The sequence below is a fragment of the Phocoena phocoena genome, chromosome 1, assembly GCF_963924675.1.
Source record: "Phocoena phocoena chromosome 1, mPhoPho1.1, whole genome shotgun sequence".
NCBI lineage: Eukaryota > Metazoa > Chordata > Mammalia > Artiodactyla > Phocoenidae > Phocoena > Phocoena phocoena.
In genome coordinates this window covers 5,616,942-5,642,139 of record NC_089219.1, presented here as the reverse complement: position 1 = coordinate 5,642,139, position 25,198 = coordinate 5,616,942, and the positions used below count along the sequence as shown (strand labels likewise).

At 58.8% G+C, this 25,198-nt stretch overlaps 1 protein-coding gene across 1 annotated transcript in view; it reads right to left on the bottom strand.

Moving 5' to 3' along the window:
• The window catches only part of CAMTA1 (calmodulin binding transcription activator 1), an 888,226-nt gene that overhangs the window by 79,509 nt on the left and 783,519 nt on the right, over window positions 1–25,198 (bottom strand). Inside the window, exons 8-10 of the mRNA XM_065882980.1 lie at window positions 11,361–11,501; window positions 8,045–9,885; window positions 2,355–2,481 (exon numbers count right to left, since the gene is read on the bottom strand). Of these exons, the coding sequence (XP_065739052.1) occupies window positions 2,355–2,481; window positions 8,045–9,885; window positions 11,361–11,501 (2,109 nt within the window). The remainder of the gene's footprint in view (window positions 1–2,354; window positions 2,482–8,044; window positions 9,886–11,360; window positions 11,502–25,198) is intronic.

Here is a 25,198-nt window from a genome sequence, read left to right as displayed (position 1 = left end):
TTGGGCCTCAAAACAAGGATGTCCAAAAAGGACGCCCCCTCTTTGTGGTTAGGGGTGGAACAGGGCGGGGCCCCCAGCCCACAGGCTGCCTGAGCCTCTCTGGGTCCAAGATGCAAGATGTTAGGGGAGCCTAAAGCACTAGGAGGCATAGTGACCTGGGCAGACTCTCCTACCAGCTCTGGGACCAGGAGAACTGCCTGCTGATACCTAAACAGCCCTGGACCCCTCTCCCAACTCCCCTCCCCGCAACCAGGACAGAAACAGCAAGGAGCTCACTCGTGAGCAGCTTCATGAATTGAGCATGTAAGCCAGGAGCTTCCTGGACCTGCCCTCATCTCAGCCCCTTGCCCATCTGGCCGGCGGTTTCTACAGATGTAGAAATGGGGACTGAGAGAAGTCAACCTCCGGGCTCACGTCACCCGACGGTAACTGGCTGATCTGGGAGGTGCGTGATGTGACTACTCCAGCACCCAGGATTTGCCAGGTCCTGGCCTGGGACGCCATCCAGACGGCATGCAAAGGCCAATCTTTTTTTATTTTTTTGGAGGGGTCGGATAACTCAGGACAGGCGAGGTCTGGGTCTTCAGCCAGGCAAGAACCAGGTACAGGAAGTGGTATCTATTTATAGGCTGGGCCAGTCCCTTTCCAGCAGCAGGTGATAAGTGGATCGTTAAGAACACGCGGCCCCTCCCCCTACCTCACCAGTGGCGGTGGGGGGCTGCATGAGCCACACGCGGCCTGAGCTGCGATAGGCTGACCCGGCCTGGCTGGCGTCAGGATGGCTGCGCTCCAGCCCCAGGAGGGCTGCTGGGAGCCTGGGAGCAGGGGGGAGATGAGTGGGAGCCAGCCAGGCCGCTGGCGGGGGCAGGGCCAGCAGAGGAGGCCACCACAGGCACCAGCCCTGGCTCCCTGGGATGTTTGCGGTACAGAGGCCACTGCATTCAAGCGGAAGCTGAGTATGTGAGCCCAGCCCTGGAGCAGCGGCATTCTGCTCCGGTGGGCTGCGTGGGGAGATGGAGAGAGAGATAGATAGATAGACAGAGAGAGAGAGAGAGAGAGAGAGAAGAATGTTCCATGTCAGCTCGGGAGCCCCAGGCTAGGGTGATGGTGCTGGGTAAGGCAGACAGCTCCAGCGGCCGGAGGTTCAAGCTGGACCGCCCCAGGTGAACCAGGCCCAGCTCTACTCCTGCCCTGGGGACCCCCCGGCCCCACTTCTCTTCCCCACCCCTGGTCCTCCACGGGGAGCGTTCTCTCTCTCTCTGTCGGCTGCAAATAACACGGAGTGGGACCCTCCGCCCTCCCCGCCCGCCTCCTCGTCTGCCTTTCCGTCCATCATCTGGGCCAGCTGGACGGGTCATCCCTGGAACTAATGATGCGTGTGAGGGGCCAGTCAAGGGGTCCTCCCAGCACCAACCCAGGGAACAGAGGACGTGAGCAGATTCCTTCATGAACATCCACCCCTTTTTTGGGACGTGCCAGGCACTTTTCGAGCCCTGGGGGACATGTGGTGACCAAGAAAGACACAGACCCTGTCCTCATGGAGCCAACAGGCCAGTGGGGAGGAGGTAATGGTCAGAGGCCAAGGGCAAGTTGACCGGGCAGGGACACCAAGCTACGCCCCGCCCGAGTGATAGGGACAAGGTCAGAGCCACGGGGACGGCCCCCGGGACCTCCGGTGCCTGAGAGCCAAAGGAGACGATGTGCCTGTGCCTCCTTCTGGCCATGGGGTGGCTGGCGTCAGCAGCCTCTCCAAGGAGCTTCTGTGGGTTATTCTCAGTCTGACGCCCCCTCCCCTGCGGTCTGCCGGGCCTTCTCCATCCCTCTCTGACCCGCTCTGTGCCGCAGGGGACTGGCCCCGTGGACCGCATGGCCTGGGCCCTCTCGTTCTCGTGACTTCTGTGTGGCTTCAGCTGTGTGAGACATGGCCGGGGGGGGGGTGGGTGGGGAGAGGGCGGCCTCGTGGCCCCGACCCCAGACGCGGCTCCTTTTGGGGCCCTTCTGCCCGCCTGGCTCTCACCAGCTCCTGTAACCCTTCAGGTGGAGGGTGATTAGAGCTTCCTGCTGTGACCAGTCCTGGGTGTGTCACCCTGGCTCATTGGTCATCTAAGCAGTCCTCCATCAGGTTCTCTTCAAAACCCAGCCAAGCTCACCTGTGTCCCCATCTATCGTGCTAAGGGGGCCATGAGCCCAGAACAGATGCCATTATGATAGCTGATCCGGGACCCACTCCTTCACCGTGGAGGAAACAGAGGCCCAGGGTAATGCCACAAGTTGCTCCAGGTCACCCCCTCCAGGCTGACTCGGAGTCCGGCGCTCCGGGGCCCTGCGGCCTCTGCCGGGAGGCGGCCTCTCACCTGGGCAGTAGCAGCGAAGCACCCCGGGCTGAATCAAGGACGCAGGCACTGAGATCTGGTCGAACAGGCAGCTGTAATTATTGCTGGCTTCTTGCCACGGGCCTGTGATGAGAACCTTCACTCCTCCCTGGAGGGAACAGAGACCAGCGGGGGGGCAGAGGTCAGCCCCAGAGGGAGGGATGAGGGACACAGGCCCCCGTGGCTGCACCCCCAGCCCATGTGCTTGTGGAAAATGCAGACTGCCGATTCCCGTAAGCCCTACTTTTGAGAACCACTGTTTCAGGACTGTGGTGGGAAGGAGGCCCCCAGCCTCCCCCCCACCCCGCCCCGCGCTCTCAGGGGCTCCCAGATGCTCCTGGCCTTCCTCAGCTGGCACCCAGCACGGGGGCCACCAGTTCGGATCCCTGACCCCCTCCTGGAAGTGAAACTTTCAGCTCCAGGCAGAAGGGAGCACAGAGTTTTTCAAGCTTTTCCCCCCAGGATGCACCTGAGAACTGGCAGGGGGTGGTGGGGGACCCCTGAGAGGAAATGGAGGGGAGGGAAGGGCCTTTCTCTGTCATTTGCTTGTGGACAGATTGTGTGAACTCTGAGCTACGGAAATGGTCTTGAGCATCTTAGTGGCCTGCAGGGACTGGACCTTCTGGCGGGGAGATGAGGGGAGACCCGGGATGCCCAGGGTGTGGTGGGGATAGCCAGGGGTGGGAGGCAGCGAAGAGGGGCTGGATGAAGAAGGTAATGAGAAAGAAAGCAGAACAGAAAATTGGAAGGAAGGCTCAGAGCTGGAGGGGCTCAGAGGTTGCCACGGTGGCCAGACGGCCCCCTCACTGTGTACAGACACAGTACACGCAAGCACCGATGTGCTTACAGCCTGGCTGGGCTGTAGCTGCTCCCACAGGGCGATAGCCGGGGAGTGGAGGGAAGGGGGATGCAGGAGTGGGGCTCAGATGACCTTGCTCAGCTCAAGGGGAGAGGGCCCTGCCCCCAAGGATCCCAGAGGCGCCCAGGCACAGGACAGCACCGGAAGGGTACAGGCGCTCCCTAACCTCTGGCTGGAACCAGCCAGGGCAGCCACAGAGCAAGGAGGGTGGCCTTACCTCTCGGTGCCCCGGGCAGTCCTGTCTATTGTCCGAGCTTAGTGATTAATAGCCGCCTGTCCTGCCTGATGCGAGCAAGGCGGTGTAGGTGCCCTACTCAGAGTTCAGCTGAGGGGAAGGCCAGGTAACTGAGTCAGGGAGGCCCGCCCCGGGGGTGCAGAGGGTGGGCTGGCTGTCCTCTGGCTCTCCTGGTCCTTTGTGAGCTCCCGCCTCCTCTCCCGGCAGGGGGCCAAGCTCTGCCCGGGACGGGGTGGAGAGCACCACCTAGTGTCCAGGCAGGAGAAGGTCGAGCGGCGCGCCTCCTGGAGACTGGGGTGGGGTGGGGGGGGAAGGGGGTGAGGAGTGCGGCCTGAGGCCCTCCTTCCCCCACGTCTCCAGGCCAGAGAAGCCAGACCCTAGTTCTCCCGCTGCTCCTAATGCCAGTGAGACGTTCTCTCCTGCTCAGTCCCCCGTTCTTGGGTGACCTGTCCTTGGCACCGGCCCATCCGTGCTCTGGAGGGACCCCGGCCTCGACACAGGACTGGCTGTTGAGGGTCCGCACAACGTGCCTGGAAGCAGACCTGGCCTTGGGCATCAGCAGTAGGAGGGGGTGTTTCCAGGGATGAGGTGGAAGTGGGTCCCTCACAGCCCAGCACAGAAGGGAGCTTCCCCTACGGAAGGGGCTCTCCCAGACTGGAAGGCCTTCCACCTGTGCTCTTGGATGGGCCTTCCTTCCTCTGCCTGGAATGGCTGGAGAAGTCATCTTACTGCTAGACAATCAAAGTTTGGAGGGTGGTAGACAGAGCTCAGGACCAGGAGCCAAAGGCAGGAGGCCTGCCTCTGCCCCTCGTAGCTGTGTGTCCTCAGTCAAGTGGCCCAACCTCTCTGGGTGGCATTTGAACTTTAGGGACCCTCTGGCCTTGACATTCTTTGGTTCTGATATATGGCTCCGCAGAGAGATTTGGAGTTCTGTCGGAGTGGCGGGGCTGGAGCCAGCATCCTTGGGCCCACAGGCTGGGAGTGGGCTCCTGGCTGGGAGATGTACCATATGGCACAGGTAGGACCTGACTTTGGGATGCCTGGGGGCACCAGAAGCCAGCTCAGGGCACGATCCACCCTGGATCCTGGGCAATGGAAGAGCAGTGTCTTCAAAAGGCCACAGACAGTTACTCTGTGAGAAAAAAAGAAAGAAAGAAAAAAAAAAAACCCCAGTAACCCCAATCAGTAGCTGCTAGCATGAAGCCAGGGCTGCTGTGAAGAACAAAGGACTGCAGAAACTACCGGAGAACATCAGGACCTTCTCCATGGAAACTGCTGCGGGAGGGGCTCAGCATCCATCAGTTCAGGAGATGGTTTCCATAGCAACATCGGCCTGGCTGTGCTGAATCGCTGTGATGCAGGCACCTGACAGCTCTAATTGCAGCCTCCTGTGCCTGGGGCGGCAGGAGTGTCCGTGGAGGGAGATGACGCAGAAGCATTTGGGGGAGGAGAGGCAGCAACACATGCTATCTGAGGTCTCTGTGCCCTGGGAGCCCTGAGTAAAGGACCTGGATTTCTGATGCCCCTAGGGCGGATCCTGGGGGCCCAGGGGCACCTCCAGCATAGGGGTGTGTGTGTGTGTGTGTGTGTGTGTGTGTGTGTGTGTGTGTGTGCAGGTGAAGAGGCAGACGGAGCAGAGGGGAAGCGGGAGCAGCCTGTGGTGGGGGAGGGATGCTCAAGAAGAGACAGCAAGATGGCCCTGGTCTTAGCATCCCTGCGAAGTGAGTGCCTGGGCACCCTCGAATTTTAGAGCTGGGTGAGGATGCTGAGCGACTGGCTAGAGCTGGGCTCCTGACACAGGTGGCAGGCAGGCTTCTTCCCAGCAGAGAAGGGGAGAGGGCGAAGGGTACCATGCCAGCCGGTGAGGGTGGTACTATGAGGAGAGAGGAAGGACGGGGGAGAGATGCTATCTCCGGCAGGAGAACCCAGGAGGGTCGGCCCCTGCTGCTGGACTGGGTGGGGGAGGATGGCGGGGAGGGAGTGGCCGGCAGAGCCGCTGGGGCCTCAACAGAGGCCCCTCCGAGCAGCCACGTTGGGCTCCAAAGGGCCCAGCTGGTGGCATTTGCGCATTTCCCAAATCAAACTGAATTTGAGCTGCTTTTGTTTCTGGGTAGCTGGAAGCATCCAGAGCTTCTGGAAAAGCGGGGCTGCCGCTCCCTCTGCGAGGTGCCCGGGCCATCTTTCCTTTCTCGTTCCCATGCCGCCCTCGCGTGGCGAACTGCTGAACTGACTTTCTCCGAGGTACAGTTTAGGGATCTGCAGGCCGGTGCTCTGATACAGGACAGAGAGCGCCAGGCCTGCCAAGAGCCCCTGACCAGTGCCCGCAGGTCCCAGCGGCTGGAAGGAGGGCCTGGACCCGCCCAGGGATGTGCACTCAGCTTACAGGTTGAGTCCCGGGATGAAAAGCTCCTCCTGCCAAAGGACACGGGCACCAGGGCGCCTCAGAGCCTCCTGAGGAAGGACCAGATCTCCAAGGTCGGAGGACTTGGGGGGCCTTGAGGCCACCCCTGTTCAGCCACGTACAGATCAGGACACCGAGGCCCAGGAGGCAGGCCCGAGAGGCAGTGCCCCGACTCCCAGCTCTGACCTCCTTGAACCCTAGTCCCAGGCCTCCCTCCCAGCCCCTCGGAATTGCTTTCTTAATCCCCGTGGGGAGCCAGCTGCTGGGCTGAGCTGATCTTTCACCCCAGGGGATGGGGTCACAGCGAGCCACACCAAGAGGAAACTGAGTCAGTCTTCTGGAGTCTTGGGGGTCCATGGTGGTAGGGGGAATCCCTGGAGGTGGGTGGAAGAGGCAGGGCTGCTGGAGCTCTTCGCTCAGTCCTGACAACCCAGTGAGGAAAGCGCTAGTATTGCCCTAGTCTTAGAGACAGGAAAGGCAGCGACCTTTGCCCAAAGCCACCACCGGCTAGTAAAGAGGGGGGCTGGATTTGAATCCAGACTGTCCAGCCCCAGCGCCGTGCCCCTCACCACGCAGGGCAGTCACCTCCGGACACCCGAGCTGTGATGAGCCCGCTGCCCGAGGACGCAGTGCACGGGCAGAGCAGCTCTTACACCTGCTGTATTTCTGGGATGCTCCTGTCCCGAGGGGGCCACCACCTGGGCTAATGTGGCACCTGAGAGCTGGGGGCGTTCATACACAGCGAGCAGCCTCTTCGCCACGGCCGAGGCAGGCGGACACGTAAAGGAGCACAGTGGGCCGTGAGTTGTGATGGCCACAGAGTAATAACCGATAACAACAATAAACTATTGATTACGTACTACGGGCCAAAGACTTTACCAAGAAGCAAGTACTATTATCACCCCCACTTGATAGGTGAGCAAACTGAGCCACAGGGAGGGAAAATCACAGCAGAGGCAGGACTGACACCCAGGGCTGCCCCCTGAGACGTGCCCTCCACCCTGGGCCTCAGTGTCCCCTTCACCAGGGCCCGGGGGAGACTGGGAAGCCGACACAGGCTCTCAGAAATGCTGCGCTTCTCAGGGAACCCCGTTAACCCTGTCCCAACTCGGGCATCGTCCTGGGAGCTCCTGCCAGCACCTGGGGCTGGAACGTGCACGGGTTTAGCCAGCATTCCTGCTCTGCCCATGTCAGAAGACCTTCTGCGTGGTTTGCATCGCTGCCTTGAGGTACCCCATGAGCTTCAGCGTCTCTCAGGAGCACCCTTCCCTTGGTGTCTTGGGCAGCAGCCCCTGCGCTAATGTCTAGGGAAGGTGGCAGTGGAGCCATGGGAGCCGTGGGCAGCCACCTCCCAGGGGAGAAAGTGCTGATCGGGGCCCCCATATGCTGCTCTCCAAACACCTGGCAGGTGCACTGGGAGGGGTCAGGGATCGTGTCCTATTGGGCAGCAGGAGGTTAGGGAACACTTGGGCCACTCTGTCCCCTTCCTACGCCATTCTACTTCAGAGGAAAAGCAAAGGTTCCTTCCTTAAGCACCTGGGCCACCGTGGCAAGACCTGGGTCGTCCTGCGGTCCTGGGCTTTGGAGCAGCGATTCTCAACGTCAGATCTCAGCCCCCCCGGAAGTGAGACAGACTGTGGGGTGGGGGGATGTCTTTGATTTTGTAGAGGCTGGATATACCACCAAAATCTCACAGATGACTCATTGGAAGCTGTACCCTCCCTCTCAATTTGCTGGGAATTTGTTTTTGCTTTGTTTTGTGAAACAAATCAAAAGCAATGGATACAGAAGGTCTATAGTGGTGATTTCCAAATATTTTCCCAGCAGCCCTAGGATGCTTTTTTGAAAAAAAAAAAAAGGCAAAGCAAAACATAGGTGGAATCTTAAGACATCGGCCAGGTGACAGCGGTGACAGCAAACATTGCTCTGGCATAGTTGGGAGGGCCACCTGGCCTCCGAGGAGACCCCTGATTTTAAAGCTACTTGCTCCTGTGAGGACTGAGAACACCAGAGAGAGCTGGGGGTATTTCGGGCACCACGGGGACAGAGGGAGGGGACAACTGCATGGTCCAGAGCTTCGAGGGAAGGGCAGCCACACGCAAACGAACATCCCTTGCTGGGTGCTGGCGGGTGGGCAGGTGAGGCTGGTGCGGGAGGCTACGGCAGTGACAGCTTACCTCCGGGTAAGACCACTCTGGAGAGTAGTCGGTCACCATGAACACCCGTCCGCTCTGCTGTAGCATCCCCAGGGTGCCCGGGGCTGAGGCGGCCGAGACTACCTCGGCAACGTGCATGTAGGCCATGGTGCTGGCCCCGCCCTCGGCGCTGCTCAGCTGCAGGCTGCCCTGCTGGGGGCTGCAGCAGGGGATGCACATCTCTGCCTGGGTGAAGGGGGCACGGGCCCCGTCCTCTGACTGCGAGAGCGCCGCGCCATCCCCCGACACCAGCTGGTGCCCGTAGATGGCGCTGCCGCCCCCCTCCACGGAGATGAAGTCGTTGATCAGGTCGGAGAACTGGTTGCCGAAGGAGATGTCGAAGTGGTCCAGGCTGAGCTCCATGTTGGAGGCGTTGCCCAGGCCGGGCTGGGCCACGGGGTAGAGTCCCTGCACCACGTTGCCCGGGAGGAGGGGGACGCCGCCGGCGCTGCGGATCACCCCGGTGGGCTCGGGTTGCAGGTAGTGCTCGGAGCTACAGGCCTGCAGCTCCCCGGACTTGATCAGGCCCTCGCCCCCTTCGGCCACCTGCGAGGTCTCCATGGTGACCTCCCCTTCCGCCGCCATGGCCTGGAAATTGGCCTGAAACTGCATGAGGTGGAGGGAAGAAGTGGACTCAATCCGTGTCTCCACGTGGCCGCTGCAGGAGCTGGTCTGTGACGACGCCTCCGTTTTCACCGTGGGCATCACAAAGGTGCCCCCAGAGTCACCCAGGCTGCTGTGGGCGTTCTGCTCAATGGGGAGGGGCTTGCTGGCGTCCTGCAGGAAGAAGCTCGGGGAAGGGGTCTGGTGGACGTGGGGGCCCGTCTGGCTGAAGCTGGATGTGTAGTCCTTGTTGGAGTCTATTGCACTGAAGTCCATCTGCTCCAGGGTGGTGCTGGGGCTCAGGCCGCCGCCCGACGGCAGGAGGCTGGAGCCGGCGCTAAGGGTGAGGGAGCTGGAAGCCGCGGCCGCCGCGGAGGAGGAGTAGGCCTCCTTGGCCATCTGCTGCTCGAAGGAAGTGTCTTCGGTCTTAATCTCCTTGGTCAGGACGGTGGTGAAGCCGAAGCCCCTCTCCACTGGTGGCGAGTGCCGGACGTCGGCGCTGACCATCTCGGCTTTCAGGCCTCCGCCCCCGTACGTCTGGCCTTGCTTTGGGTTATTGAGGAAACAGTCGGGGTCAAAGTTCATGGTGGTTTCTGGAATCTTCCGGCCCCCGTCGAGGGTGGTGGAGAGGACGAGCTCTTCGGACACATTGGTGGGCAGCATGGACAGGCTCTCCGAGCTGCCCGTGGTAGGGAAGGCGAACTTGTGGCCGTCGGAACTCACGGCCAGGACGAGGCCCTGAGAGGCGTCGGGCGACAGGAGGTGTTGGTTGGGGCCGGCGGTGGGGGACATGGTGTACACGGCCTCGTTGGTGACCTCGGACATGAACACCGTGGCGCTCTGGGACAAGCTCCCCATCACGGAGGCCACCGCCATGCTGGACACGCCCGTGACCACGGGGCTGTCCGCCATGTCCGGGTCGCTGTTGAGCCCGCTGCTGATGGAAACCGGGGAGCTCTGGGTGGTGTCGGGGACCTCCACCTGGTTGGTGGAGGAGACCTCTGTGCTGTTCTGGTGCAGCAGCGCCGGCTTGGCCACCTTGCCGTTCCTCTTCTCGCGGCTCAAGCCCTTGCCGTGGCTGTGCTCGTGCTTGCCCTCGGACACGTCATTGTGCTGTACCTCCGCGGGGCCCCCGTAACCCCCCGTCCGCGGCTCCACCTTCGGCGAGATGATGCGGTGCTTGGCACTGTTACACTTGTGGTGCACGCTGCTGCCCGCTCCTGCGGAGATCAGAAGCGCAACACGCACGCACGCACACGCACACGCACACACACACGCAGAGTGTCAGAGCTAGGACCGCAGTGGGCCCCGTCCCTGAGCGCTGGGGTCTGGCAGAGCCCAGCCTGGGAGTCCAGGCTGGCCCTGGCCCCTCGGGGCCGCCGTGGGACGGACACTCAGGGACTCAGGCCATCTTACCCCGCCCCGGGTTCTCAGGTGCCCTATGTAACCACCGTCTGGACTGGGGGGCTTTGTCCCTGATGCTCCTTTCAAATAGTAATTGAAGAGCCCCAGTGCATAGGAGGCGGGGAAGGAGAGGCTGGGGAGAATGCCGTACTCCAGGAAAATCCTTCCCACCTTCCGAGGCGTACTCACTCACCGGAATGGCTCAGTCTGGGATGGTGGCCGGGGCCTTCTCCCCTCCCCTGAAACTTTTCATGCCTGTTCAGGCCACAGTGTCCCAGGAAGCCCCTCTGGGACTGAAAGCCGGTGGTCGATGGTAGGGGGCTGGGGGTGCGGTGGGTAGAGAGCAATGTACTCTCCCTGGACTAGCTCTTAGGCCCCAGGACCAAAGAGGGTTCTAGACTTTATTCCAGAGGCAGAAAGGTATTTGGGGCCACCCCCCACCCCCACTCCATTTAGCTAGCCCGGGCCTATCCTTGGCTCCTTGTGGGATGAAATCCTTCTAAAGACCTGAGCAAGGACCCAGCCCTAAACCCCAGTTCAGTGGCAGAGAAGAAAGAACCTCAGGCTCTGAGCGTTTCTGAGCAAGTTGCACTCGGGGCTCTGCCCCCAGGCCTCCACTCCTGTGTAATTTTCATTCCATCTGATAAGGGTGACTCTGCTTTTGATAAAAGGGTGAATTCTCCCCTGATCCAGTTACAGACTCACCAAGATCCCTAAATATGTGAAGACTTCGCAGAGAAGTGACATGACCCTCTAATGGAAATAGCTAATTAAGGCCGCTAGGGGGTGAAGAACCACATTTCCAAGAGCAAATACCATCATCGGAAACACAGACACATCAGGACAGAGGATGTGGGCCGCTTTACATTCTTGGAGGAGACAGAGGTGGAAGCAAGAGGGTTAGCTCGAGTGGTCACACTGACTCAGGGCTGATCTCCCAGAAAAGCCTGTGTCGGCCCGGGGACCTGGGCTCCTGCAGCTGCTGCCCGAGATCCCAGGGCCCGGAGGGCACCTGCCACGGGTGGATGTGGACAGAGACCCAACCCTGTGCACTCCTGACTCTGCTGCCCACGTTCCTAGAGGGCGCGCCTCTCCGGAAACTGCTCTCTCCTGTCCAAAGTGGGCTGCCCTCCAGCCGCGCCAGCCCCGCCGGGCAGGATGAGGGAGAGTTGCCCTGGGTGCTGGGCTGTGGTCTGGCTCCTGGCTGACCCGTCTCCCCTTGTGGTCATCACACCCGCTGCCTGGCAGCGCCCCCTCTGCCCACGTGCCCGCTGGGGGCGACCCCGCTCACCCAGGCTGCCAGTGCAGAGGCAGTTGTGGGTCCGCGGCTGTGGCTTGGTCTGGTGGCTGTCAAGGATCTGCTGTACCAGCTGCTCCACCGAGAAGCCCGAGCTGCTGTTCCCGTTGCTGCAGGTCCACTTGATGCCGTGGACTGTGGGGAGAGAGGCGGGGTGGTCAGAGGCCATGGCTGCGGGGGGGAATCCTGCGAGGGCCGGGACCCGGGCCCACCCTGAGCGCGGCCCGCTCTCTGCTGGGACACTGGCTTCAGGCACCATGAAGGCATGGCCGTAAGAAGTGGCGGAGAGAGGAGGGTAGAGAAGGGAGGGCCAGGCTGCCCCACCAGACCCCGCCCCCTGGGGACTTCTGTGCGCCCCCTCTGCCTCCCGTCCTCCTTTCCTGTGGCGCATGGCGGTGGGGGGGGGCAGTAGACGGCCCAGGGAGTTGCTTTTTTTTTCGCAAAGACCAAGTACATCGGGTGGCTCTTCCAGGGGTCCTGGAGTGGAGGGGACAGAGAGTGAGGATGGGGAAGGAGAGGTGCCGGAGGCTGAGGGACCTCCCCAGACCGCAGGTCGTGGAGATGTGGAGACGTGGTGGAGGCTGGGGAGAATGGCTCCCATCCCGACGGGTGGCGGAAGGGGAGCACTTCAGTCTCCTGCTCTCGTCAGACTCCCCGGCCTCGAGGGATGGCAGACTGGGCACAGCCGGTGCCCCCCGATGGCCCGCCACCCGGATGGCCGCCCTGGGGTTCTGGCTCCACCCTCCTCAACCCTGGAGCCCTGCTGTCCCTGGTGTTGGAGTGGGGGACCCAGCATGACTGAGGGCGGATGGGGCTGGAAGTCTAAGATAACCGACTTGCCTGCCTGGGTGTGTGGACTGACTGAGTTTCACGTCCGCTGTGCTCTCTCATCTGGAGCAGACCTGGCTGAGAGGCGGGGGGCTGAGCCTGGGGGGCCTCTCTGGTGGCTCTGGGGGGCCGGGTCCAGAGGCAGTGAATCCACAGCCCCGGGGCTGGAGCTGGTGCCTGGGGCTTCAGGAGGGACCCAGGTCCCTATGAAGGGGGTGGACAATGGGAGCTGGTGGTCTGAGAGGGGGAGCAGGGCATCAGGGCACAGGGTCAGGTTACAGAGAGGCCAGGGCTTTGCCAGCGCAAGAACAATTTGCTTTCTCCTGATCTCACGTGGACTCCATGGGAAGAATTGTCACAGCTCACAGAGCCTGTCTTTGCCCTCTGAGGGGCACAAGGAGACACACAGGGAGAGTCTACACAGCGGGTAGGAGCTGGGTTGGATTCAGATGTGGATTGGAGTCCAGGTTTTGTTCTGTACTTGCTGTGTGAATTTGGCCAAGTCACCAAACCTCTCTGAGCCTCAGTTTCCTCACCTGCAAAATGGGAATACAAGAGTATCTGCCTCACAGGGTGGCCCGGAGGAAACCCAGTCTCCTGCCTGGCACTCCGTGTGGACCCCGCCAAGAGTAGCTGTTGTCATAACCATTAATGTTGATGATGACAACGACGGCGACACACAGCACGCAGTGCTGGCCTTGCCCTGGCAGCTTGGCCGATGCTTTGGGAATGGGCCTGGGGAAGGCAGCTTCTTGCTGTGACCTCCACAGGCGGCTCAGCCTTGGAACGCTGCAGGGAGAGCTCCACGGCACCGTCCATCTCATGCCTCAGCTCCTGTGCTTTCACGTAGAACTTCAGTGGTTTTTTCAAAGAAAACCCCGGTGTGAGGGTCGTGATCTGCTGGGAACCCCCTGAGGCCGCCACTTCTCTTCTCCTCTCCATGCACCTGCCCAGGTGTTCGCCCGGGATCCTCGCCTCCACTCCATTCTGATGAGGCTCTGGCCCCTCGGGAGGTCTTCTGGGCTCTGCCGTTCATTTCTTCAAAAGCGCTGGGGCCCCAGCCCTGCTCCTGGAGGTCCCGAATTCTGGCGGGTCATTGAGAGGGGACGGTGGCTGAGTGGCTTCTCGAGCTAGCTCAGCTGCCTGGATTTGAAGTCGTGGGAGCCTGTTTGGAGCCCTGTGTGATGCGCATGCCCAGGGGTTGGGTGTTTGCAGCCCACCTTTCTGCAGGTGGACAGCGCCTCCCCTTGGGATCCCTCGGGAAAATCTCCAGCAGCCCCAGGAAGCTTGCACTCCCGCTGGCTCAGGCCCACCTCCTGTCTGGCAGCTGGAAGGGACAGCCCAAGCCAGGGGTTTGCAAACCTCATCGTAGCTGTGGAGCACTTTTCACAAATGAACCTCTACCTGCAAATCCAATATGGAAAACAGATCACAGCAGAAGGGGCCTGGCCCAGGCAGGACTTAGGGGTCAGGGCGTGTCCTCACACCTGGGCCCCCCTCGGCTGAGGACCTTTTCCAGAATCCTCATTTTATAGATGAGAAAACAGAGGCTGAGGGTGGGGGCCAGAGGGCAGGACTCAAACCGCTGTACACAGATGTCCTGTCCCAGCCCAGGGGTTCCGGAGGGGCGCCCAGACTTTTCTTTAAAGCTCTGCACGAGTTCCTCACATGCAGTCAAGATGGCACACACAGGGCTCTGTCTTAAGCCAAGTCTTTAGATTCTGCAAGTGTGAGACCAGAAGCATCTCCAGAGCTCATCACGGGTGCTTCTATATGTGCAGGACTTGGAGCAAGGGCTCCTGACAAAGCCAGACCAGGTGTTCTCAGGGAACCCTCTCCCGGCCCACCCGAGTCTGAACTTGAATCTCTGGAGACATGAGCTAGGCTCAGGCAGCCCCACCTCTGGCTTCTGGCTGCAGGACCCCACCCCACCCAAAGGTCTGGGGTGCTGGCGTTGGGTGGGCTCGCTAACCCCCGGACTGCCCGTCGCCTCTGCTGGAACGTTCTGGCATTTTGGACCAGGCCCCCCCAGTGCTGACAACTGCCGCTCAGACCAGCCTCCTCCAGCCCCCGTGCGGGCGCCGCTCCTGCGTTCTTCCTGCTTCTTGTTCGTCTCCTCATGTTGTGAAGGTTATAAAATGAAAACCCAGTGAAGGGTGACAGATTGCAAGCACAGAATTTCTGGATACTTAATGCAAATTACCTACTGTCTTAGCGCATCCAATATGCAAATTGCCTCCCTCCCCCTCTGGTGGGGGAGGGGAGAGGAGCCCCCTCCTCGGAGGTGGTGAGTTGTTAGTACCGAGTATCAAATACTATCAAGACGGCTTTTAACATGTCATGCTCCGCTTCCCAACACGTAATGAATCAATGGGAAAGGAGATTTCTATTGGGAAAAGCGTGCTTTACGGAAGGAAGGTTGATACACACACACGCTGGCCCCTCCCCCTCCACGGCCTCTCCTCCTTCGTAAAAGCAGCTAAAGGGAAACCCGTTAAAGGTACAGTTGGTGAAATGTAAGGTCATGAACTGGGGCGGAGGGCACAGAAAGAGAAAAGGGAAATCACCTCTTTGTGGCTCTGGCCCACATCGTCCCCTCTGCTCTCTGAGTCTCGGTGGAGGGCTCCTCATTCCCAGGCCACAGTCGGCCGCCTGGGGGTGGGGGTGGCCTGAGTGTTTCCTGCCGAATCCCTGGCCGGGGGGCCTCTAAAGCTCCCCATGCAGGAGGTCTGGACTGTGCTCCCGGGCTGCTCAGGTGATGGAGGGTGGCCTGTCTTGTGTGCCCAGGAAGGCTGGGGCAAGGAAGGTACCAGAGAGGGAGAAGGCGGGCGTGGGTGACTTCTCACAGGCCTGCACAGGACAGGAGTGACCAGAGGGCCACACTGGCCGGGGGGTGCTGCAGGGTACTTCTGCGGTTCCGCCCGTAGTCCTGCTGCTGCCCAGGGACCTCTGCTCCTGGGCCCGACACTGGCTCTGCCAGGCGGAGCGCAGCAGGCCCCGTGGGAGGACTGGTCTGCAAGCCGACGGTGCTGACGTGGCCGAAGCACGATGCTCACCCTAACGACCCCCCAGAGCTGGGCAGCCGGGCTAACACTCATCTGAATGATCAAAAGGAAATCGGCGACAACAGCATGGGGCCGCGCTTTGGAGAGCATCTTCTGATGAGCAACTCACCCAAGAGGCAGCCAGCCGCTGGGAAGAGTGGAACGGAGATCTGGAGGACGGGGCTGGGGAAGGTATGCCTGCTCCATCCCAGCCTTGTGGGGGGTTGTAGGTGGAGAGCTTTGGCCAGGTAGTCTTAACTTGACCCCAGTTCGAGCTGCCCTGTCACTCTGTTATGGACAGAATTGTGTACCCCCCCAAAATTCTTAGGTTGAGACCCTAACCTCCAATTTGAGTATATTTGGAGATAGGGCCTTTTGGAAGATAAGTAAGGTTAAATGAGGTCCTAAGGGTGGGTCCTTATCCAACAGAACTGGTGTCCTTATAAGAAGAGGAAGAGACACCAGGGGCGAGCGCACAGAGGAAAGGTCATGTGAGGACACAGCAAGAAGGCGGCCGTCTGCAAGCCAAGGGGAGAGGCCTCAACAGAAACCACCCCTGCCCACACCTTGGTCTTGAACTTCCAGCCTCCAGAACTGTGAGCGGTAAATTCCTATGGCTTAAATCTGCAGTGTTCTGTTATGGGAGCCCCAGCTGGCATCAGGGCTCAGGCCTGAGTCCTACATGCCCCTGGGAGAGACCCACCCTGCCCTTGTGCTGCTCACGTTGGGTGTGTATGTTTGAGGGGCACTGAGATCTTTCCAGAGTGCCTCCTTTTGAAACCGAGCAGGACCCTGTGGGGCTCCTGGGCACAGAAACCTTTCTGCCCCCCATTTCTTGTTTGTAGGGAGCAGACTCCAGACTCCATGGCCTTCCCTGAGTTCCAAAGGGCAGATTGGAACAGTTGCGAAACAAGGGAGGAACAGCCAAGCAACCACCTGAGGCGAGATTAGAGGAACCAGAGAAGCTCATCAAGAGACCACCTGAGACCAGATTGGAGGGGCGCAGCTGATAGACCACCCTCTAATCTTATCAGCAACCCCACGCTTGAACTATTGCTATAAAACTCCTCGTCAAATCCTCCCGGGTTGGGACACGGAGTTTTTCAGAGCAGGAGCCCGCTGTGCCCCCCTCTGCCTGGCAAAGCAACAAAGCTGTTCTTTTCTACTTCACCCAAAACTCTTTTCCGAGATTCGATGAGGCACCGGTGCACAGAGGCTGAGCTTTGGCATCACTTTCGCTGCCGCTTTAAATCTTACCCTTCCATCCAGCACATGCCAGCTCAAGGCTCACCTCCCCCTGGAGGCCCTCCTGGTTGCTCTAGCTCTCCTCCCCACTGGAGCCAGAGTCTGACTCATGGGGACAGGATGTTATCGAGGGGACCTTCTCTAGCCCCCATGCTTCGAACCATGCCTGGCACATAGCAGATGCTCAGCGAAGACTGGTGGAGTGAATAAACGAATGGGTGGTTTCTTAGTCATTCAAACCCTCTCCAGCACTGCTCCCTTTTTGTTTCATCCGTTCATTAATTGCCCCAATGAACTGTGAGCAGGGCTCACATCTCAATAATAATAACAAAAATAATATTTACTGAACTGACATACCTGTAGGCATTGCGCTAGGTTCTTTATATGTTGACTCCATTATAAAAAGAAATAAATCACAATAATATCTACCCTTGACTCAGTATCTACTGTGGACAGAGCACTGGGCAGTGGTTCTCCAAGGGTGGTCCCAGCTGCCGTAAAATCACCTGGAAATATGTTGGAAATGCACATTTCCAGGCCCCATCCAGCCCTGTGATGAATCAGAAACTCTGGGGAGGAGGCCCAGATCTGTGTCCTACCCTCCAGGGGAATCGATGCTGGCTCAAATTTGAGACCCATTGGTCTAGAGATTACATCTCTCATCTCTCAATGATCCTTTGAGGCCAAATTATTGTCCCGTTTCATTAATGTGACGACCAAGACTCAGGAAAGTTGTGTAACCTGCCCAAGGTCACTCAGCAGATAAGTGGGGGTGGGGAGGGGTTGCAGTTTCCACCGAGCCAACTGCCTCGGATGGGTCTTCCCAGGCCGCGTCCCTCCTGGACCAAGGAATGGCCGGACGGTTAATCACGGGCCGGGGAGGGAGGGCTACTCCCATCAGAAGGCCGAGATTCTTTCTACTCACTTCACTTCCTAGAGAGAGGGATTCCGCGATTTCCTGGGGGCTGGTGAGTGTGTAGGAAACCCAGACCCCTTGGGGCTAGGCCAGGTTCTGTCCCCCAGCCCGCCACCCACCCAGCTGTCTCCTGCCCTGACTACGGAGGGTGCCGGCTGCCTCAGAAGGGCCAGGCCGGAATGTGCGGCCACCCAGACCAGAGCAGAGGAAGCTTGCCTTGGGCCTCCCGAGGGCAGGGCAGGAAGTGAGAGGCAGGGCCTGCTGTACACCTGCTCTTGGAGGAGAAGAAGAGAGAGAGGGAGGCCCGTGGGAGAACATCTCAGCATCTGAACCTGGGCCGCTGGGGTTCCCGGAGGGGTCCCCGGCCTCGTTCACTGAAGCCCACTGGGGTAAGTTATGGGAAATTTCTATGAAAGACAGGAAGCCCGAAGCAAGACTCTTCCCAGAGAACGTGGGGATCGTGGGAGCAGTGTTTGGCTCCTTGCCTGGATTTCTAGTCATTGGAGGTCGGATGGGGTGCGTAGGGGACACCGAGTCACAGACGGGGCTGGGATGTGTGTGGGGGGCCCAGAGGCGGTCTTCTTGGTTGTCCTCTGAAGCCTCAAATGCTTCCCGAGGTGGCTGCCCCAGGCAGTGGTAGAACTTTCCTGAAGGGCAGGGAGAACCTCTGAGCTCAGTGCCTGGCTAGCGGTATGGGAGGGAGGGGCTGAGATTCAGGAACATCCAGAGCCTGTCGGGGCGTGGGCGGGGGGGACTTCCCTAGCCATCCAGTGGTTAAGACTTTGCACTTCCACTGCAGGGGGCATGGGTTTGATCCCTGGTCGGGGAACTAAGATCCCGCATGCTGCGTGGCAAAATAAATAAATAAATAAATAAATAAAATGTTAAAAAATGCAAAACAAAACACAGCCTGTGGGAGACAGGCCGGCAGGACCACGCTGGCCAGGCGTCAGGGGCCCCAGTGGCCGCAGCTCTTTTCCTCACATGCGTGTGATCTTGGGAAGATCTTTGATTCCTCTTGGCCTCCGTTTCCTCATCTGTAAAATGGGTGCCTCCCACTGGTTCACCTGATGACACATCTCTGTTCCCCAAGGGACTTCAAAGACCCAAGTGGGTCCCACACCCCGGATTCCGATTCAGTGGCGTCCGCAGGAGATCTGAGTCAGGACAGGGTTGAGGGCCCCGAGTGAGATGACCCTTTCTGCTCTGAAGCGTCATGCCTGGAACACTTTGGAAAGGAATTAGACGGTCAGAAAGGCCTACTCTGGGAGGCCCCTCACGCTGAGGCAGCCCCAAGAGCTGGTGAGAGCAAGCTGCCTGCCCTCCTATTCTCTGTGGGGCTGTAACTTCTGGAAGGATATAGGCACATCGGCTGGAGCTTGGGTCACCACGGTAACAGCACAGGTGGCCCCTGCTGGGATGGACATTTGGCTTTCTTTGCACAGGAAGAGGTTTCTTGGTGCTGTGTCGAGCAGGTGACAAGTGGCATGTTGGTGACAAAGAAAATCCCCCCACCTCCCGACAGAGGCTTTTGGGGGGCCTTTCTCTTGGCCCCCAACAGCCTGCACTCATCCCGTGCTCCCACCCGGGGACTCAACTCTCCGTAAAGACCTACACAGAGGTGACTGTTTAACTGCTGTCCAGACAGGTCCCCTTGGAGACGGAAACGGGCACTGTGATAATTTGTCTGGACAATGGTGTCACCTGGACGCTCCCAGGCAACCCCGGTCCTGTGGTCACCCTACAGAGGAACCACGTGAGAGAGGTGGGCAGGAGAGGAGCCACCAGACGCCTCTCCAGGAGTGAACGAGCCCGTTTGGATGCCTCCCAGTTGTTGACACTAGAAGGCTGTCTCCATGGCAACAAGGTCAATGGGAAATGGCAGCCGCGTTGGTTTAATTTTCACTGCATTCTTGTTGACAGGAGTAAAGGCCCGGCTTCTGATTTCTTGGTTCAACTGGATAAAATTTTCATTAGATTTAACTTCTCATATCCAGACACCCACATATGATTCAATTTCCCCGTCTCACCCTCAGCTCATTCTCCTACTGGTCCTGAGGACATTTTCAGAAATCTCATTTCGAGGAGTGTGGAGGCTGAGCGGGGACAGGGTGGCGTGTGTGTGCGCGGGCACGCGATGGCGTGTGTGTGCGCGGGCACGCATGGGCTGTGTCCCAAATGGGCTTGTAATTCCTGGTTCTGAATGTCAGGGGACGTGGGGCATAAGACCCCCCTTTCCATCTTTTACCAGGAGGCATCGGCTTCGTTCCAACAGTGAATAACCCCAGGGAAAGGCAGAGGGTCTGAGGACTTCTTCCAGGTGGGAGGGACCTCGGAGGGGAGGGGCGGGGAGAAGGGCTTCCCAACTGGGAGCTGATTTGGGCCGCTTAGGCCGCACCAGCAGGAAATTCAGGCCACGTGGAGATGGAGCTCCCCGTACCTCTGCACTTGACCTCACAGGCAATCTCCTAGAAGCTCAGTGGCATAAAAAGTGGCCTTGGCTGAGCGTTTCCGCACCGGCCCCACTCACTGGGCCAAGGATGTGCATTGTGGAGCGATTTGAGTCTCGCAGAATCTCCTGATTTGCTGAGTGGCATTGTGACCGAGGCCGGGAATTCTTTGCTCTGTAGTGAGAGCGTGAGTGTGCTTGCAGTTCTCTGATTGTCTAGCAATGTTGGATGCAAGCCCAATTTGGCAGTGGGGGGCGGGGGGTAGAAGAAGCTTTAGCCATTCTCCCACATCTGGGAACCACGTGGGCTCTGAATTCTCTTCTCTTTTAGGCTCCACTGCAGCCTCTTCTCCCAGGCTCTGCCCAGGGGCAGAGGTGGCAGGAGTGACCACCTGTCCACCAGCCCCTCCGGGCCACTAGCAGCGGGGGCAGGGGACCAGGTTTTTGGGTTCCGGAGGGTCTCCGTCTTGCTTTTGGGAGACCCTGGACTCAGATCCCTCCTCCGTGTGCCCGGAGGTGGTGCCTGCAGAAAGGCAGGCGCCCTAGAAAGGGGTAGCTGTCTCTTGCCTCCTACCAGAACCTTCAATTTTCAAAGAGAAGCTGAAAATCTGGAGATTAAAATGTTGGCAACAAATTCTAAGTTTAACAAAATCACCCCCCAGCATGAGCAGGGCTGTGTCAGCTCTGGGAGGCGGTCAGGCACACCCTCCCCACCAGCACAGAGGGGCCCCCATCAAAGCTCCTGGAATTAGTGGCTGGCAGAGTCGGAGCAGGGGACTCTGTAACAGCAGGGGGTGCATGGTGCCCAAGTGGCCCTGAGGGGGCAAGTAGCCAGTGAGGGACAGGAAATCAAAATAAGTATTTCTCTTTCAGTTCTCTGATGTGGGGGACAAACCAGCTAAATAAAATTTAGCCCAAGGGAGAAAGGCACATTTGCAAAACAAGCCTGGATCCTTCCAGCAGAGCAGGAAAAGGAAGTAATCCCTATTTAAAACCAGCCTATCCTACTAAGTGAAGTCAGCCAGACAGAGAAAGACAAATATGGTATGATATTGCATATATGTGGAATCTCAAAAAAAAAAAAAGAAAAGGGGGCTTCCCTGGTGGCGCAGTGGTTAAGAGTCTGCCTGCCAATGCAGGGGACACGGGTTCGAGCCCTGGTCTGGGAAGATCCCACATGCCGCAGAGCAACTAAGCCCGTGGGCCACAACTACTGAGTCCACGTGCCTAGAGGCTGAGCTCTGCAACAAGAGAAGCCACCACAATGAGACGCCAGCAAACCGCAACGAAGAGTAGCCTCCACTCACTGTGACTAAAAAGAAAGCCCCCATGCAGTAATGAAGAACCAATGCAGCCCAAAATAAATAAATTAAAAAAAAAAAAGGAACAAATGAACTTATTTACAAAACAGAAAGAGACTCACAGACATAGAAAACAAACTCCTGGTTACCAAAAGGGAAAGTGGGGGGAGGGATACATTAAGAGTTTGGGATTAACATATACACACGACTACATATAAAATAGATAACCAACAAGGACCTACTGTATAGCACAGGGAACTAGTAACCTATAAGGGAAAAGAATCTGACAGAAAGAATATATATGTGTATATGTACACATTTGAATCACTGTGCTGTACACCCAAAACAAACACAACACTGTAAAGCAACTATACTTCAGTTAAAGAAAACAAATCAGCCTCTTCCTGCCTCTCCACTGCCTGCTCTCCCCTGCGCCAGGCTGGGCGGTGCCCGGGAGGCATCCTAGAGAGAGTGGGAGATGTAAGGAGACCCACCCTGCCTGCTCTTCATCCCTGCAGCTCCTAACCAAAGAGACAAGCAAGATGGACAGGGGAGTCCTCCCCAGGCCCTTGTGTACTGAACCGCCTCCCTCCGTGACTCCAAATCCAGCTGACACAGGCAGAAGGCGGGGCAGGACCTCTGGGGCTCGCAGGCTTCGTCCACTGACTAACGCCTCTGCACTTAGGGAAAGAGCTGCGGTCCTGGGCCCTGGGCCCACCACGGGGATGCAGATGTGCTTCCCTTTATGGGGCTCCAGGGTTTCTCATGACTTCAAGTCGGTAAGTGTCTGGCAAGACCCCATTATGTGCCTGACACTAACATCTAACTTTCAACCCAAGGAAACTTCTAGGGTTGGTACGATGTCTTAATCCAGAGTCTATGGAAAGACTTCACGGGGTCCTGAAACACCCAGAAGTGATACACCCTACTCTTTGCACAAGTTCAAGGTCAGCATTGCCTCCGGTGCCAGCCTCACTTCCACATGGATCTGAGAATCAGCTGATACTCAAAGAGGCCTGTGGCCCCAAAAAGGGGCCGACCCTGATCTCTGCAACAGGGCTCCTTGGCTGGCTTCTCGCTGGAAACTGCATTAGGCTAGGATCTCTCAAAAAGCAGGAGAATCTTGCTTGTTAAAAAATTCAGATTCCTGGGACGTCCCTGGCAGCCTAGTGGTTAGGAGTCCACGCTTTCACTGCCCTGGCCCGGGTTCAGTCCCTGGTCAGGGAACTGAGATCCTGCAAGATTCATGGCAAAAAACAAAACAAACAAAAAAAATTAGATTCCTAGGGCCCTGCCTTTTATCAACCTGCCCCGGAGGTTCTGATACGGGCCACTGCTGCTGGCACTGAGCCCATGTCTGTGCCCAGGCTCTGCGGGCCTTGAAGGACTGGCAGGGGTGGTGGGTAGCAAGAGGTGGGGGAACCACAGCTGCTCTGGCTTCCCTGAGCCCCCGTGGTGGGCGGCCTGGAGGTGCACACTCTCCTCCCTGACTCCTGGTCTCTCACTCCTACCCTGAGTCTAACTCCAGAGATGGGAACACTGGAAAAGGCTGCTAATTGAATATTTCTGGCCAGAAAGAAACCTTCCAGCCCTGGGTGACAACAGCTTCCCCTTTCCCTGGACTGATCTACCCCCCAATTTTCCCTCCCAACTCACGGTACCCCCGCGTGCAGCTCCATGGGGACAGCAGCTATGCGACTTGCTTTGCAAGTGCCCCTCCATCACCCAGACTGAGACTTGAAACACGCGTTCCTGGTCACGGGCGAAGCTGCCAGCGCCCCCACCTGCAACCGGCCAGGCTATGCCTGATGAGGATAGACCGCATGGGAGAGGAGGCTCCCTAGGGCCCCCTTCTGTCTGTTCCAGCCCCGCCCAATCCCCCTCCCAGACCCAGAATCACAGAGCAGGTTCCCGGCACCAGGTCCACGGGCAGGGGTGAGTCGTGCCCCCTGCCTGCTCCCATCCCAGCCTGGGGAGTGGGACGCCTCCGGAGAGGTCACGTCTCTGAGCCGCTCTGCTGCTTCAGGCCACCAGGTGGCGCTAGTCGACCAGGAACCGGTTTGGTGTGGGCCCCAGAAAGGAAAGCCTTTGTTGATTTTACTTCATGTTCTATAATCACCAGGATGACAATCTAAGCAAAAAAGCAAAACAAATAAACACCGCCCCTCTTACTGGGTCTTTGGTCTTTGTCTGGAAAATGATGAAAAAACAACAGGCGCCTTGACATACAACCTGAGGCTTGGGTGTGGCAACAGTGAGGTCAGCCCCGCAGGCAGAGGAAGGGCTGGGGGCTCTGGAGACGGAGGGACCTCACTGTTGGCTTAACCTGCGGGGTGAGTAGCTCCTGGAAGACGCCGCTGAGAACCAGTCTGTTCCTTCTGGTCTCCGCCGCAGCAGCCACGTCTCAGCAAGGGGGTTCCTGTCTCCAGCCACCCTGCCTTTGCCGTCCCGGCCTCACGGAGGCACAGAGGCTGTGCTCCTCCGGAGGGCGCACGGGGAGGGGCTGACACCCTGGCTTCTGGAACACCTACAGGCTGCAGGAGCCCAGGGACCAAGGTGACTGGGAGAACTGAGGATTTCGGGGAGCTGGGGGGGCACACTTGAACCCCACACTAAACATGGGCTCCACCACCATCAAAATGGTCCTCATCACCTTATACTTGGCTTGGTCTTTGCCCACCTACACTCAACATGGCCTCCCTCCCCACACTGAATATGCATGGCCTCCACCCTCGCTACCAACATGGCCTCCACCCCTCTCCACACACAACATGGCCTCCACTCTCACTACCAACATGGCCTCCACCCCTGTCCACACTCAACACGGCCTCCATCCCTACGACCAACTTGGACTTTTATCGCTTCATTCTTGACATAACTTCCTGCCTCACACTCAACACGGCTTCCTCAGTATGGCCTCCACTCCCGTGTACTCAACGTGACTTCCGCCTCCCCCACAACCCTCCCGTCAACATGACCTTTACCACCTCACACTCAACGTGGCCTCTACCCCCACCCTTAACACGGCTCCGTGCCCTTGTGCTCCCATGACATCTACACCTCTCACTGCATGCGATTTCCATCACTTCGTACTCAGTGTGCCCTTTAAGCCTCAAACGTGAGGCTCACTGCAGTCACCTCAGTGCCACACCTGTGTGCACCCCTGTCTGCTCCCTCCTTCTTGCTGCCCACCCAGCCTCCCTGCCTCCCGTCTGTCCCGCACGTTCCTCCAGGCCAGGGGGACAGGGAGCCTCCCGACTGCTCTGAGCCTGGATCTCCTGAATGTCTGGGCACTTGAAGGCAGAGCCATGTATTCTGCTCTCAGGCCGTCTGCTTCGGGCCCCTCAGCCGGTCCGGCCTCTTGGGTTTGTCTTCCTGAGGGCAGGGCCCGGGCTTTTCCCCACCTGGCAGCCTCCGCAGGGCTGGCACTGGGTTGAGCTGAGGGCAGAGGTTCTAGAAGCCTGTTCTGGTTCGGTGTTGGTGGCTCAGGAGTTCCCGAGGGGCCGTCCAGCTGGTCTTTGCCGACACCCCTCAGCACAGGGCTTGGCAGGGGCTGAGCGCTCAAACTCAAGAGAGAGGACTGGCCTTCTGGCTCCGACGCAGCCCTGACACCTACATACTTTGTGTCCACAATGTCGTTTGACAGCCACGGGGCCGCAGGGAAGGGCCTACGATCATCCCGCCCTGAAGGGGGACGATGCTGCTCAGAGGGCTGGGGTGACCCGTGCTAGGCCGCTTGCTGGTCAGAGGAGGAGCTAGGACACCTCCCCCCCCCCCCCAGGTCTGTCCTTCTACCCATCCCCCCCGCCCTCACTGCCACTTCACCCACTTTCAGGGGGAGGGTCAGGCACTTGCTGTGGCCCAGACAGTGCTGGTGTCCCCACCTGAGCCGGTAAGGGGACGGTGGTGGTGTGTTGAAGGGCTCTTGGAGAGAGCCTTGGGGCTGGAGGGGCTAGAAAACTGAGCCCTGCCCCTGCTGACTCACACGTGCATCCCCGCGCATGTCCCTGTGGGTGGTGGGCCGTGTGTGCATGTGTGCACTGAGGTGT